Source organism: Monopterus albus, unplaced genomic scaffold (assembly GCF_001952655.1).
Source record: "Monopterus albus unplaced genomic scaffold, M_albus_1.0 scaffold219.1, whole genome shotgun sequence".
NCBI classification, from domain to species: domain Eukaryota; kingdom Metazoa; phylum Chordata; class Actinopteri; order Synbranchiformes; family Synbranchidae; genus Monopterus; species Monopterus albus.
The window spans coordinates 884,956-898,377 of NW_018128099.1; the positions used below are offsets into that span (position 1 = coordinate 884,956).

Below are 13,422 nucleotides of genomic sequence, written 5' to 3' on the forward strand. Positions count from 1 at the left end.
ACTTCTACCGCTGGCTTATTGGGGACATTTTTCCCCAGCCGCATCACTGTCTGGTATGGCAGCACTACTGCTATGGACCGCAAGCGCCTGCACAGAGTGGTAAAGACTGCGGAGAAGATCACCAGGACTCCACTGCCCTCTCTGCAGAGCATTTATCACCGCAGGGTGCGTAGGAAAGCTGCCTCCATCCTCAAGGAGCCCACCCACCCCCAGCACGGACTGTTCACCTCCCTACCCTCCCTGTAAAGTTCTTCTCTGACAACAATTACAATTTAAAAAAAAAAAAGGTTTTATAATCTATCATATATAGACCTCTCACCAAAAGTCCCCACATGGTTATATCCTTTTCTCCACAAGTAAATGACCACAACAAATGCTTTTTTTTGCCAATGTAGTGAAAAACAGTTGGTGTATCCAAACATAAATCATTTAACATCAAAATTCCTGCCACAGTGACACCACCGAAGTCATCATGTTGAATCATAGCTGACATATGTGATCCAGTGCTCTCATATGTTTTGCACTTTACTGTATGTTCTGTTTCCTACAACCAAAATGCAAACAGCAATAGGAAGTGTCGCTGTAACCAGGAACTGACTATGTAAGACAGAACTTAAGAAGGAGCAAAATGAGCTTTTTAAAGCAATTACAGTTCAAGAGGTAATGAACTCGACTGTTCTGTCAGTGGAGGGACATGGGAGCTGGAGAACACAAGCTTGTGAGATTGTGCACAAATGAAATCATTGCTTCATAACATGTCCCATCCATCCTTTCTCTGTTATTCCCTAAATCAATTACCGCTAATTAGGATGACGCCATGCAACTCTCCATCATCATCGGTTCCTCAGACCTCAGCCTCATATTCTCATTCACTTAAGCTGATACAACAGCCATTATCTCCCCAGGAAAATGTGCCAGATTACATCAAGTAAAAGTAGCTCGCAGGGGGTAAGTAAATTATGTTTACTTAGTTACATATCTGTCTGAGAACTTGCGTGCAGAAGTGTATATATTTCACATGCTTAATTCCTCAAGCTCAGTGTAAGCTAACACTAACTAAAACCATAAACTCTGACCCATAAATATGTATATCAGCAGCTCAGATTGGTTCACATAGGCAAAAATGCTGTACCACAAGCACAGTCTCTCTCCACCCACACACTCCACACATGAACTGTGTCCTACCTGTGTAACTTTCTCTGTGACGTTGTGCGTCCGGTCTATGAGTTTACATGGAGCTATAATGTCCATCTCCCCAGAGGGCAAGGCGATGAGTGGGTCAGGTTTGAAATCCACGAAGTTGAGAGTGATCTGCGGGATTTTAGAGATGGTTCGGTACCGCATGAGGTCCGAGTCTGATGTGGAATTCAGTATGTTGGACTTACTGTTTACTGCACCTGCAAACACACACAAGAAAAAACAATAAGGTTTAAATCAAAGGAAAGTGTAAAAAGGACTCGCTGTTTTACCACCTCCTCTTTCTCACCGGTGCTGCTGCTGCCCTGTCGGATACTCGCTCTCCGGTTCTTTCTTTCCCAATCGGGCCTCATGGCCTCAATCTCATCTACAGAGGAGGCGCGGCGCATGCTGTGGAAGCTTTCCCGCGAGCGGCTGTGTGACAGGGAGCAGGTAGAGCCCGAAGCGTCCGGGTTGAGGCTGAGGCGGTGGTGGGGTGCTACACAGGGTGACGACTGAGTGAGGGGACCCACCAGGTGGGTTCCGTGGGACAGAGGTGGAGGTGGAGGAGGATGCACAGGAGGCTCTGAGCACAGTAGGATAGCCTGGTCCTCCTGATGGTCTTCAGGCCAACTCTGCAGACCTGACCTAGAAAACAGAAAAGCTGTGATGGATTTTGACAGGATGGCAAGTGTCTTTCCAAACTAAAAGGCCCTTGAGCAAAACAAAATGCAGCTATTTTTAGCCAACTACAAAAAAAGGACAAGAAGATTTCCTTGCAAAATGCATTTAAGATTAGTTTTCTACAAAGAGCTTTACTTGTAAAGAAGTGCAAGAAATGTTCCACATCAACAGTAAAGAACCCTTTTTTAAGTCCCAAACATGTCCTTGGTCTACCTGCTTCCACTACTTTGCTCTTGGTGGTTTGGTGCTAAATGGGGAAGGGGCAGGAACTCCCCTAGACCTAAGGATTTGTCGCTGTGGTGCTCTGGGTGCAACGACAGGGGTGCAGCAGTGGGTATGTGACCGGCCTCTTTGTTGTCCAGAGACGCTTTACTGCTGGACAGGGAGCGCAGCAGGGGGAAACGCAGCTTGAAGCCTCGAGGATGACCTGGTGGAGAGAAGATGAAGGAAAAAACTCACTGCCTGCAGAGTGACAGGTACATTTCTAATATTAACGTGTGGCAGGAATAAGAGTAGGTGTGAGAGAGGGAAAGAAAAGTGTGAAAGAGAGAAACAAGTAGAGAGGGGATAATACTGGAAGATATATTCTAGGTAGTGGAGGTCATGCTATGAGAGAGGGAGTTTTGACAATTTCAGAGACAATCTACTGGAATCTCAAATAGTAACACTGAGTAAATTTAGGTTTAAGCCAAAGTAAAAAATGAGGAGTTCAGCTGAGAGAGAGACTACTACTTCTTTATTAATAGTTATGGCCATTTAGTGTCAGGTCGAATTATAAATCATTCAGTAGTGAGTGGAGGGCAACAAAGCAGCACAATAAATGAATTAATGAAGGAAAACTTGGAGCTTGTGTTTTTCCTGTGGTGCTCAGTGTTGAAACCTCGCTTGATAATCACAGAGCAGAAAGCAACAAACAAAGCAACAAGGTTAGTCATTAGCTACCGGTGACAAGCCAGGTGGGCAGGCGGTGGTTGAGTTCCTGTTTGCGGTATCGAAGTGCCTCCTCTGTCATGACCTCGAAGTTGAGGATAAACATGATCACAACGCCATCCTCATTCTTCACTGGCACCACGTCCACCATACACAGCAAGCACTGACCTGCGTGGGCAGAGGGATAGTAAAGCTGAGTCAGACTGATTGTGTTCGGTGGAGGCTTTTATGAAGGGCCTTTGTAGTTCCACAGTTTTACAAGTGGGATTAAAGCCTGCAACCCTGGTGAGGTTATTGGAGGTAATAGAATGAGCATGGGCAGCAGCAGAATGGACTTTTAATATCCAACACACAGTTCAAGTCACTGTTAAAAGCCTGAAATCCTACATAATACATCTTTGTGCAGAAACTAGTTATAGATGCACCCTTGCACGTTACCTATGGCTGTATAGTACATGCATTAATTACACAAGTGAACATTCACACACTTAATTGATCAGCACACACAATTGGACACATTTGCAAATTTCCACCTGCAGCAGCGAAAACAGTTAAGAGTGAAACTGGGCAACATATGACACCGACTGGGAGTTTTCTACAACATATAAAGAATGAACATGCAAATCCAGCTCATATTTAAGATGAACTAAACAGGATGTTGCTCCATGTGGAAACTTTTATTCTGTTATGGAATATTCAAATAGAGCTCCATGTAACAGACGGTAATAAAATGAATTTTACTCTCAAATTATTATTGACATTATTAAAATCCAATTTAAAGTGTCCCTCCAGACTCTACAGCTCCTTGTCCCCCACTGTCGTAACAAAACCATGTTACAATAAAATGCATCCATCTTGCAGTGTCAAAAAAAGGCCCCACAATGTGCACTAGCTTTCTGAGAATCATGAAAGCTACTTAGTGTGTGACAGCAATCCATACGTTAATATTTCCATCCTCTAAACACAGATGTCTATGCTGCCTAAACTTGGTTTTTGATGTTAAATAGCTACTATCACATTTCCCAGCATACCGTCCATTCTATCTCTTACCTGCTCAGTGATGGTCAGTGACCGGCTCTACAAATAGCAGTGGTTTAGGCAATGTGAAGCTCTTATAGCCAGCAAGGTTTGTTGTACAATGTGATGTACAGGTTGTCTGCTGCATGTCTGCCTAAATCACCCACCCACTCGCCTGTCACTCATGTCACAGCATTGCCGGAGAGTGAGCTGAAATCCGATTGGACAACTGCATAATCCACAGAGGATGAGGAAAATATGAAAGCACACAGAAAACCAAAGGATTACACCATCTGGCCATATCCAGCAGCATGTGTGTATGTGTGTTTGTGTGCATGCTTATTTGCACATTTTTAAGTAGATGCCCAGTTTAAAATTCATTCATAAGTGACCGGGTCATGGCCATTCATGCCTGTTTTCATTAACAACCATGACACTGCAGTTGCCTAAAGCTGCTTGATAAAGCTCAGCAACACCTGGTTCAAACATGGGCAAATTGCAGAACAAGCTTCATCATTTTTCAAAAGGTTTTTGGCCGTTTGTATTGCATTTCAGAGGCTATGAAAATATTTCTGGTGTACAGCAAAGATCAGGGTAGCCAAGAGGAACTATACTGAAAACCTGAAAACAGTTTTCAGCCAACAACCTTGTATGGAGAAGCCTGCAGGACATCACTGGTTAATATTGGGACCCTCTCATGTATGTAGCTGGGGAGGACAAAAATACAGAGACACCTCTGAACATAATGTAGTCCGGTACAACACCGCCTATGACCTCAGTAATAAACATATAATTGAATTTAGGCATTTATGACAACTTCACCAAAGACTGAAACATTTTGACCTTCCTAAACAGATATTAAGGTGAAAGTATTGAATTGCACACAGTCGTACAGGTGTAGTGGTGGCTGGTGAGCGTATATATGTATAGTATATGAACCACACAGTTACACACAGTGAGGTGTGAGTTCTTTTAGGTGCCTTTACTGTACAAAATATGACAGAATGATAAGGCACCTGTAAAGGATTAATAGCCACGCTGTCTAAATGTCACTACCACTGACACTGTAAGAGATTGTGCTGCCAAACGCATACAGCACAGTCAGCTGAATGTCTCATTCACTCGCTCTGCTCATGTCACACACAGTGCTATTAACAAATTACAAGTCAGTACCTGATACCTGCGCTTTCCAAGGCGTGGTTCCTACACCACAAACATGCATACATGTGCACGCAGGCAGACACACAGACCTCACACAGATTACATGTCACGAGGGTTTCAAAACACCAGCACTACACCAGGAGACATCAGTAAATTGAGGTCCATCCAGGTAAAGCACACAGGAATTAACTCACTCTTTAATTACATTTCATCCCTGCTGACAAGGCACAAAACATAAATGGACAAAATAAAATAAAAAGACGAGAGAGCATTTTTAACTCCAATTCACCACTATTCATGCTATTTATTTATTTGCCAGACTGTGCAAATTTTAGAAAGTGAAATGAAATTAATATCAAATGGTGACATGTTTTGGAAGCATTCTGCTTGCTTTGCAGATATTCATAACTTAATAAAGAAAACGGACTCTGCAGCATGTAGCTGGAACTTTGAGCATCTCAGCCTGTCATGTTCTTTTTAATTAAATCACGGAGCAATATAGTTTAAACCCTTTTAATGACCCCATAGGCTGCCCTCAAAACAAATTTGACACATATGTTGTTCTTTCTTCTCTCATTCATATTGTGGTTAAATGAAGATTTTGACCTGTGTGACCACATTGTTTTTAATCTGGCATTTCACATAGTGAGGGAGGTGGAGGAGAAATGGAGGGTGAAAATAGTGTCAGAAGACAAGTTTCATTTCCTCTGTAGGTCTGTTGATACTTCTCATCCTCCTCCATCCTTATGTGCCGGACATTCCTGCACACTCACTGTTCACAGACAGACAAGAATGCACACTTACACCAGACAGATATGTACATAAAAAATTCCAGAGGATGAACCATACAGTCCAGTGGAGATTAAAAAAAACTGTTTCTAGTTCAACAAAACATCTCACAGCTGGAGTTGTAATTCAACAAAACATTTACAGAACACAGAGGAATGAGGTAACAGAGTTCACGGAAAAAAAACAGAGCTGCAAAAACCACACAGTAAACTCAAGATCACGCAGACATGCTGTATTGTGCACGCAAGCAGGAGAATGTGGGGAAGTGGGTGAGTGAGAGAGAACTCAGGCCTAGGTAGTGGGAACAGTGCAAGTTAGAGGTCAGCTGATGCTATTTGAATAGAAAAGAGTTTACTCCAGTGGAAAATTCTGCAGTTTCCATGGTGCTTGATGAAGGCCAGAACTCTCAATGAGCGGTTAGCAGACAGTGCTTGTGGGCTTTGCAAATCGAGCAGACAATTAAACACTTATGCGCTGTATAGTATGGATAAATGTATTTAAGCTTGTTGCTTTTAAGAATTAATTAGACATATCTCAGTATATAGTGCCCTATTATAGCTGGTGATCACTCTCTCCATTTACTTTACTGTTATTCATTTGTGCGCACTTTTCGACCCTTCATCTTTCTTTCACTCCCTCCCTCACTATGGAGATAAAATACTATCAAAAATGTTACAAATGCGTGTTTAACGTTTTGTCTGTAACAAGCGATTTGTGTGTGTGTGTCATGAGGATCACAAATGCGTGCTGCGCAATCTGCACGTATAAAGCCATTTGTGTGTGTGTGTCATGCTGTTCACAAATGCATGCTGTACAAACTGCACATAAATCACATTTTACAAATGCTTAAAATCGATTTTTTTGTGTGTGCAGTTCTTTAGAAAGTACGTACACATTGTTACCTACGCATGCGTGGATGCTCTAACACACGAATCACCTTCCGCGCACACATGGATTTTTGAGTGTTTTTCCGCAAAAGTCCACGATCCACGAATGCACGGTGCGTTTAAGGACACGTGGAAAACTCGGACATCTGAGTTTCCAAACCTGTTTCCCAAACAAAAGTATTTACACAACGCTATTCCAAATGGACATTACATAAAATAAACAAAAATATCTAATACATAACACGTTTTAACAGAGAACATTTCAGATGGCTGCAGTTTGTGGTGCATGTTCTAAATTTTTATATATTTAGAATTTGGAAGTTATGAAGCTAAAGTTAATGTTCCGCCCTGCGGAGTTTATAGATTTTCCAGTAGGGCATATTTTAGTGTTGCACATATTCCTCCCGACAGAGTTTGTTGTGCTGCGTTTCAGTATCATCCTAAGCCCTTTTCTAGTTTTGCTCTGACCAAACAATCAGAGGACGGAAAATCTTGACGTGATTGTGGGCCAGCTAGCTGGCCCAGTGAGGCAAATTTGAAATCTGATTGGTTAAAGAAACAGTCCCATTGCTAATATAGTTTAAGTTACATTAATTTATTCCCAACAGTCTGTTCTCTTCATTTCGTAGTATTTCTCTTGGCTGCACCGCTTCCAGTACGTGTATGTGGATGTTAGATTGTATTCTCATCCTCCTCCATCCACAGACAGACAAGAATGCACACTTACACCAGACAGATATGTCTGGCTAAAATTTGCACAGTCTGGCAAATAAATAAATAGCATATGTGTCAAAATTGTTTTGAGTGTACTGCCTCACTGGGCCAGCTAGCTGGCCCACAATCACATCAAGATTTTCCGTCCTTGTTTGGTCAGAGCAAAACTAGAAAAGGGCTTAGGATGGTACTGAAACGCAGCATAAATTAATGTAACAAACTATATTAGCAATGGGACTGTTTCTTTAACCAATCAGATTTCAAATCTAACAGCACTTCTGATTCTAAAGGCCCTGGGCAGATTAGATTGACATGGCAACACATAGAGGCTGAAATCTGATTGGACAAAAAATCTAACATCCACATACACGTACTTGAAGCGGTGCAGCCAAGAGAAATACTACGAAATGAAGAGAACAGACGGTTGGGAATAAATTAATACAATTTCATGGAACAAATATTAGAATTTTGGTTGTAAATGTAGGTCAGTGCTTCTAATAGTGTTTAGGCCAGCAGAGAATGCCTTGCTGGCCCTGACGGCCCGCCACTGATATTAAATCTATGCTCCACGGTTTGTCGTGCTATGCTAGATAAGTGGATGGTTCGATACATAGATTCGAAGGAGAGACAACCTGTGACTGTTTTCATACTAAACTTACTAGCGGTGTGTATCACTAAAACATGTCCCACTGAAAAACAACAACAAACTCCGTCGGGAGGAATATGTGCATCACTAAAATATGCCCTACTGGAAAAACTATAAACTCCTGTCCGAGTTTTCCACGTGTCCTTAAACGCACCGTACATTCGTGGATCGTGGACTTTTGAGAGTGCGGAAAAACACTCTCAAAAATCCGTGTGTGCGCAGAAGGTGATTCGTGTGTGTTAGACGATCCACGCATGCGTAGGTAGCAATGTGTACGTACTTTCTAAAGAACTGCACACACAAAAAAATGGATTTTAAGCATTTGTAAAATGTGATTTATGTGCAGTTTGTACAGCATGCATTTGTGAACAGCATGACACACACACATAAATGGCTTTATACGTGCAGATTGCGCAGCACACATTTGTGATCCTCATGACACACACACACAAATCGCTTGTTACAGACAAAACGTTAAACACGCATTTGTAACATTTTTTGATAGTATTTTATCTTTGATAGTATTTTATCTCCATAAAGGAGGAACAGAGGAAGAGAACTGAGGAGCAGGAAGAGGAAGTTGAGGGGAAAAAACTTTCCTAGTGGTTGGAAAGGCTAAACTACTAAACTTAGTCATATAAAAAAAAGTGCCATGTCTTTATAGTGGCAAATGTAAAAAACTAACATTAAAATAGTAAACTCAAAACAGCACTACTAACTGCTGAGTTTATCATCTATAATTAATATTAATAATAATTAGGAATTAAGAATCTATGGAAACTATGGAAACGTTGTCACCTTGGTAACAAGAGGGGGAAACAGTCTCAGAAGTATAGACAGTGACTCAGAGAAATTAGGGATTGCTGTCAAAGTTTGAGTGAGGGATCATTGGAATATAGTGTGCTGCTGACATACATGTGCAGTGTGTGTGTGTGTTTTATTGCTGACTGATGTGTGATAGAAACCAGAGTGTAGAAGAGAGCCTGAGACTCATCTATTACAGTTGTCATCATCTGCAGACTCTGACCCACAAACAGACACATCCATCCTCTCAGCCTCTGTATCTCTTTTATCTTACTTTTTGTCTTCCTGTGGCCTCTCCATCTGTTTTGCTTCCCCCTTCCTTTATCTCCACCTGCTCCTCAGTCTGTGGTGACCGATGGATAAACTGCCACATCTATCCAGCTGTGCTGATATCTACATGCACATGTATAGAATATTACTGTGTCATAAGTTAAATGGAAAGCATACTGTACAGTAGGTGATGATGCGATCAGAATTCACTGTTGTACAGCAGAGGGCAGCATAGAGCTGATCAAAGGCAATGCAAAGAACTATCATGTTTTCATGTAGAGGCTTGAGGAAGCCTTTTCTTTTCTAAGATGCATCATCAGTACTACGATGAAAAACTGTCAGCTACCCAATTACAGCTTTGGAGGTGGGACCATGGACTCATGTAAACAGAAACAGAGGCAATAAAAGAAAGACATAATAACAACCAACAGTAAATAGATTTTTTTTTTCTAAATCAAACTTCACAATTTAGTTTTAATTACATTTGTATAGTTTTTTTCATAATTAAATTAAATTTTAAGTCATGCACTTTTATAATAAAACAAAATAAAGAAATTCTAAAATAAATATTGTGAAAATAATGTTCGTTGTTGATTGATTTTGGAATTTCTTTCATTAAAACAGCAAAAAGAGGCACATAGCCCAATGTTTTATACTGGCTGGAAACTGATTAGGGCATCTTGGTATATATTTTCACAGTCCAAAAGTACTGTACATAACATTTACTTATGTGTAGCATAACTTAGTATCAGTAGTCATTTTATGTTATCTTTAGAGAAGGGTTACTTGTGATATATCAACAATTCACATATTGCAAGGCACTGTAACTTCTGACCTGTGAAATTGTATTTGTTGCTTGGTTTTGGCATTTCTGTCAGTAGAACATCCAAAAGCAGTGCTAAAGTCTGGTATTTTCTGTCTGGAACCCCACTGGAATATGGTGGGGGAAGGGACAAGCCCAGATGAGATATCTACGTACATGTAGTTTTGAGACATGGATTGTACTGCAGGAGGCTGTACAGACAGACACTTAGAGGTATATTCTTGGCTGAATTCTTGTTTTGTATTGATGTGCCACTGCCATTTTACTGGTTTATGGCACTTCTAAATTGTATGTCATAAATAATCACTTCTCATCTGCATTTTAATTGATGCTGATGCTACTGCTGATTGTGATGTATTGATGCTATGTGCAACTTACTTTTAATGCCATATGTTGATTCTTAGTGATATGCAACTTTGAATATTTTACACTGGTATATCAGAAGTAAACAGGTTAAACTGAGGAGGATCAGCTAATACTGCCCACAAAATAAAGTGTTAGATGAGATACCTAGTTGATTATTTTTTTACTGTAGAAATGATGATGACATTAAAAATCTTCCATATGCTGTACATACATGCACAAGCACACAGATAAAACAAAGACTAACATGTTTTTTGTCTACCAGCCTGGGGAGCAAGGGGAACTTTAATTTGGCAGGAGGGCTGGTCCCATTGGTGAGGCAATATATCAAAGTCAGGCCTGATGAAAGCCCAACAGCAAGAGCTTGTCTTAGTTTATACACACAGAGAGAGAGCACTGTGATATGTCTTGCCTTTGGCAAGTAAACGTATGTGAATCCTTTGAATTTTTTTTTTTTTTTTTGGCAATAACAGATCATATCTTATTGCTATCATCAGCCAAGTTTCAAGTATAGATGAAGACAAAGTGCTTAAGCTATGTTTTGCATGTGTAAATATTGAATCAGAAAATATTCAGGTCATTGTTGCAGCTCAAACAGCTGTTGGTTTAGATTCTAACCTGAGATTATGAGTCTCTACAGTCTTGGTCAGTAATTCCCCTCCTGCTCTCCTCCCAAATCCCAGAAATGAAGAATTGGCCTTGAGCACTATCCACTGTTAGTATGACAGCTAGCCTGTTATGGTAGTCATTCACAATGTATGCAAAAAAACTAAGTGAACCAACAAATTTAATTACTGGCCGAACCTTCCTTACAGAACTGCTTCAGCTCAGCCTCAGTCTGATGACATGCTGCATCACTGCACTTCTACTGAGCTCAGATGACAGCCACCCTACTGCTATCCTGTAAGATACCTTGATAAAGTTTGGAACTGACTTTCCCCTGGATGACATCTGTCCAGGCCCAGAGGCAGCAAAGCAGCCTTGCATCATGATGCTCCCCCCCACTGTCCTTCACCACAGGGGGATGTTTACACTTTGGTGTGCAGTGCCCTTTCTTCACCATACACATTGCTGCATGCTCTACCCAAAAAAAAATCAGTCTTAGTATTATCAGTACTCACAATATTTTCCCAGTACAAGGTGCTCTGTAGTCTTCAGGGTGAAGTTTAATTTTTTTTTTTTGCAGACTGAGGGAGTGGGGTGGGGGTGATGTTGAGCATAAAATTACTGAATAAAATTATATACACAGTCCTACAGTGCAACATGTAATGAACAAACTGATCCATAAGTGGTCTCATTATCCATAAACCATATCCATTTTGTGAGGCTCATTAATTTGATAAATATGATTGTTGTTCTAATTAATAAATGATGAGCCAGCCAAACACTGGAGCAAGCACAGAGTTGGAGCTTTGCTATGCACAGCTACTGTATGAAGTTATTTAAGTCCTTCTGCTTCTCAGTAAAAACTAATTGTCCAGTGCCTTGTGTATCAAGCCGAAAAGTTTAATTTTATTTTAGGATACTCCACCCAGACTCTGTATTCACCTTGGATGTAGGACTAATAGGTGCTAAGGTAGAGTGGGCTACGTTAGCAGCATGGCTAACCAAAGCACAACGGAACTCACAGGCTGGAAATATAAATGAAACACTAGTGTCAGCTCACGACAGTGTGGCTGTATCGTACATGGCTACAACACTTCCCCTGCAACCCCTCACCACATGACCAACTCAGCCCCATGCATTAAAACACAGCAGGGAGTTGCAGTTTTACTGGATCAGTCTGAATGCCTGCTAAGTGTGCACATGTGTATGAGAGAGAGAATGTAGGTGTCAGTGAATTAACAACTGCAGCTGTACATGAGTGTGAGAGACAGGAGAGAGTCTGCTATAGAGTGTGTGTGAGTGTGAGTGATGGGGTTTGACAGTGAGTGAGAGAAAGACTGAGGCACAGGACAAGAGGGGAGCAGAAAAAGAGGGAAACCAAGTGTGTGTGTGTGTGTGTGTGTGTGTGTGTGTGTGTGTGTGTGTGTGTGAGTGTGCAGTAAATGGTTCTGTAAAACATTAATCTTTATCGGTCATTCATCATTTTACAGAGAGGCCACTGGCCAACTACATGATTGATAATGTGCTTTGCATAATGGCTGCCAACAGTAAAGGATATCACTATACAAAAGGCTGACACACACACACACACACACACACACACACACACACACACACACATTAATCCAGTCTAGCAAGGCCTAAATATTTAAGAACTTGTGCTACTGTAGGCTGTTTGGACAGGTGTCCTCTGTATGTGTGTGTGCATGTGCCTACTGTAATAACACTCACATTGTGGGGACTCAGCCTTCCTTGTGAGGACCAGATACTGGTACTCACCATGTAGATTGTTGAATTTTAGGGTGACGTCTTGGTTTAAGGATAAGGTTAAACAAGTAGTGGTTATACCTAAAGTTGGGGTAATGGAAATGAATGTTAATCAATGTAATGTCCCATCAAGGAAGGAAAACAAATGTGTGTGTGTGGGTGTATGACAGTGCTTATAACCCAGGCCATGTGGAAAATTGCCTCCCTTCACTCCAATTACACAGCAAAAAAATAAAAAAAAAGAAGTTCTCTTACTTTGCTACATCTCTGTGTACAGAATTATTGTGAAGACGAGAGCCATCTGCCATGTTGAACTACTGGGCTGCTTGTAATGGACTTACGTTTTGACAGCACATACAGAAATGGATCAGTAAAATTAATTGGTTTTTCAGTACTGTGTTTGGTTTTCCCTGATAAACACTACCTGGGAGAAGCTTTTTATTACATTCTTCAAATCCTATTCCAATGTCAGCAGAGAGAAGTATTTAAAATAGTAAAAGAAAACTGACATCCCACAATTAGAATCGCACTTTCTATCTAATTTAATTTTATAGCTGTGGTATGAGGGGTGACGCAGAATGTGTGGTGACAGGGAGAAGGGTGAGCAAAGGGAGGAAAACAGATTTAAAATAGATAGGTCAGAGAGCAATGGAGTGGGATTAAAGGAGAAGATAAAGAGAGGACAGCTATTTCAGGCTTCTGTAGAGAAGGGCAGAAATGACCTTTCATGACCTTTCATGGCCCAGAAAACCTTTAGTGTCAGAACACTTCACAAAGTAACACAA

At 40.9% G+C, this 13,422-nt stretch overlaps 1 protein-coding gene across 4 annotated transcripts in view; it reads right to left on the reverse strand.

The window, feature by feature from the left end:
* kcnh2b (potassium voltage-gated channel, subfamily H (eag-related), member 2b) overlaps nucleotides 1-13,422 on the reverse strand; it is a 175,990-nt gene that overhangs the window by 92,237 nt on the left and 70,331 nt on the right. For 3 of the 4 annotated variants that reach the window (XM_020619427.1, XM_020619426.1, XM_020619428.1), the window contains exons 2-5: nucleotides 2,803-2,958; nucleotides 2,074-2,287; nucleotides 1,487-1,824; nucleotides 1,186-1,397 (exon numbers count right to left, since the gene is read on the reverse strand). In XM_020619427.1, the coding sequence (XP_020475083.1) occupies nucleotides 1,186-1,397; nucleotides 1,487-1,824; nucleotides 2,074-2,287; nucleotides 2,803-2,958 (920 nt within the window). Of the gene's footprint in view, nucleotides 1-1,185; nucleotides 1,398-1,486; nucleotides 1,825-2,073; nucleotides 2,288-2,802; nucleotides 2,959-7,371; nucleotides 7,381-13,422 lie in introns of those variants that run through there. The other variant, XM_020619429.1, reaches the window with a different exon arrangement.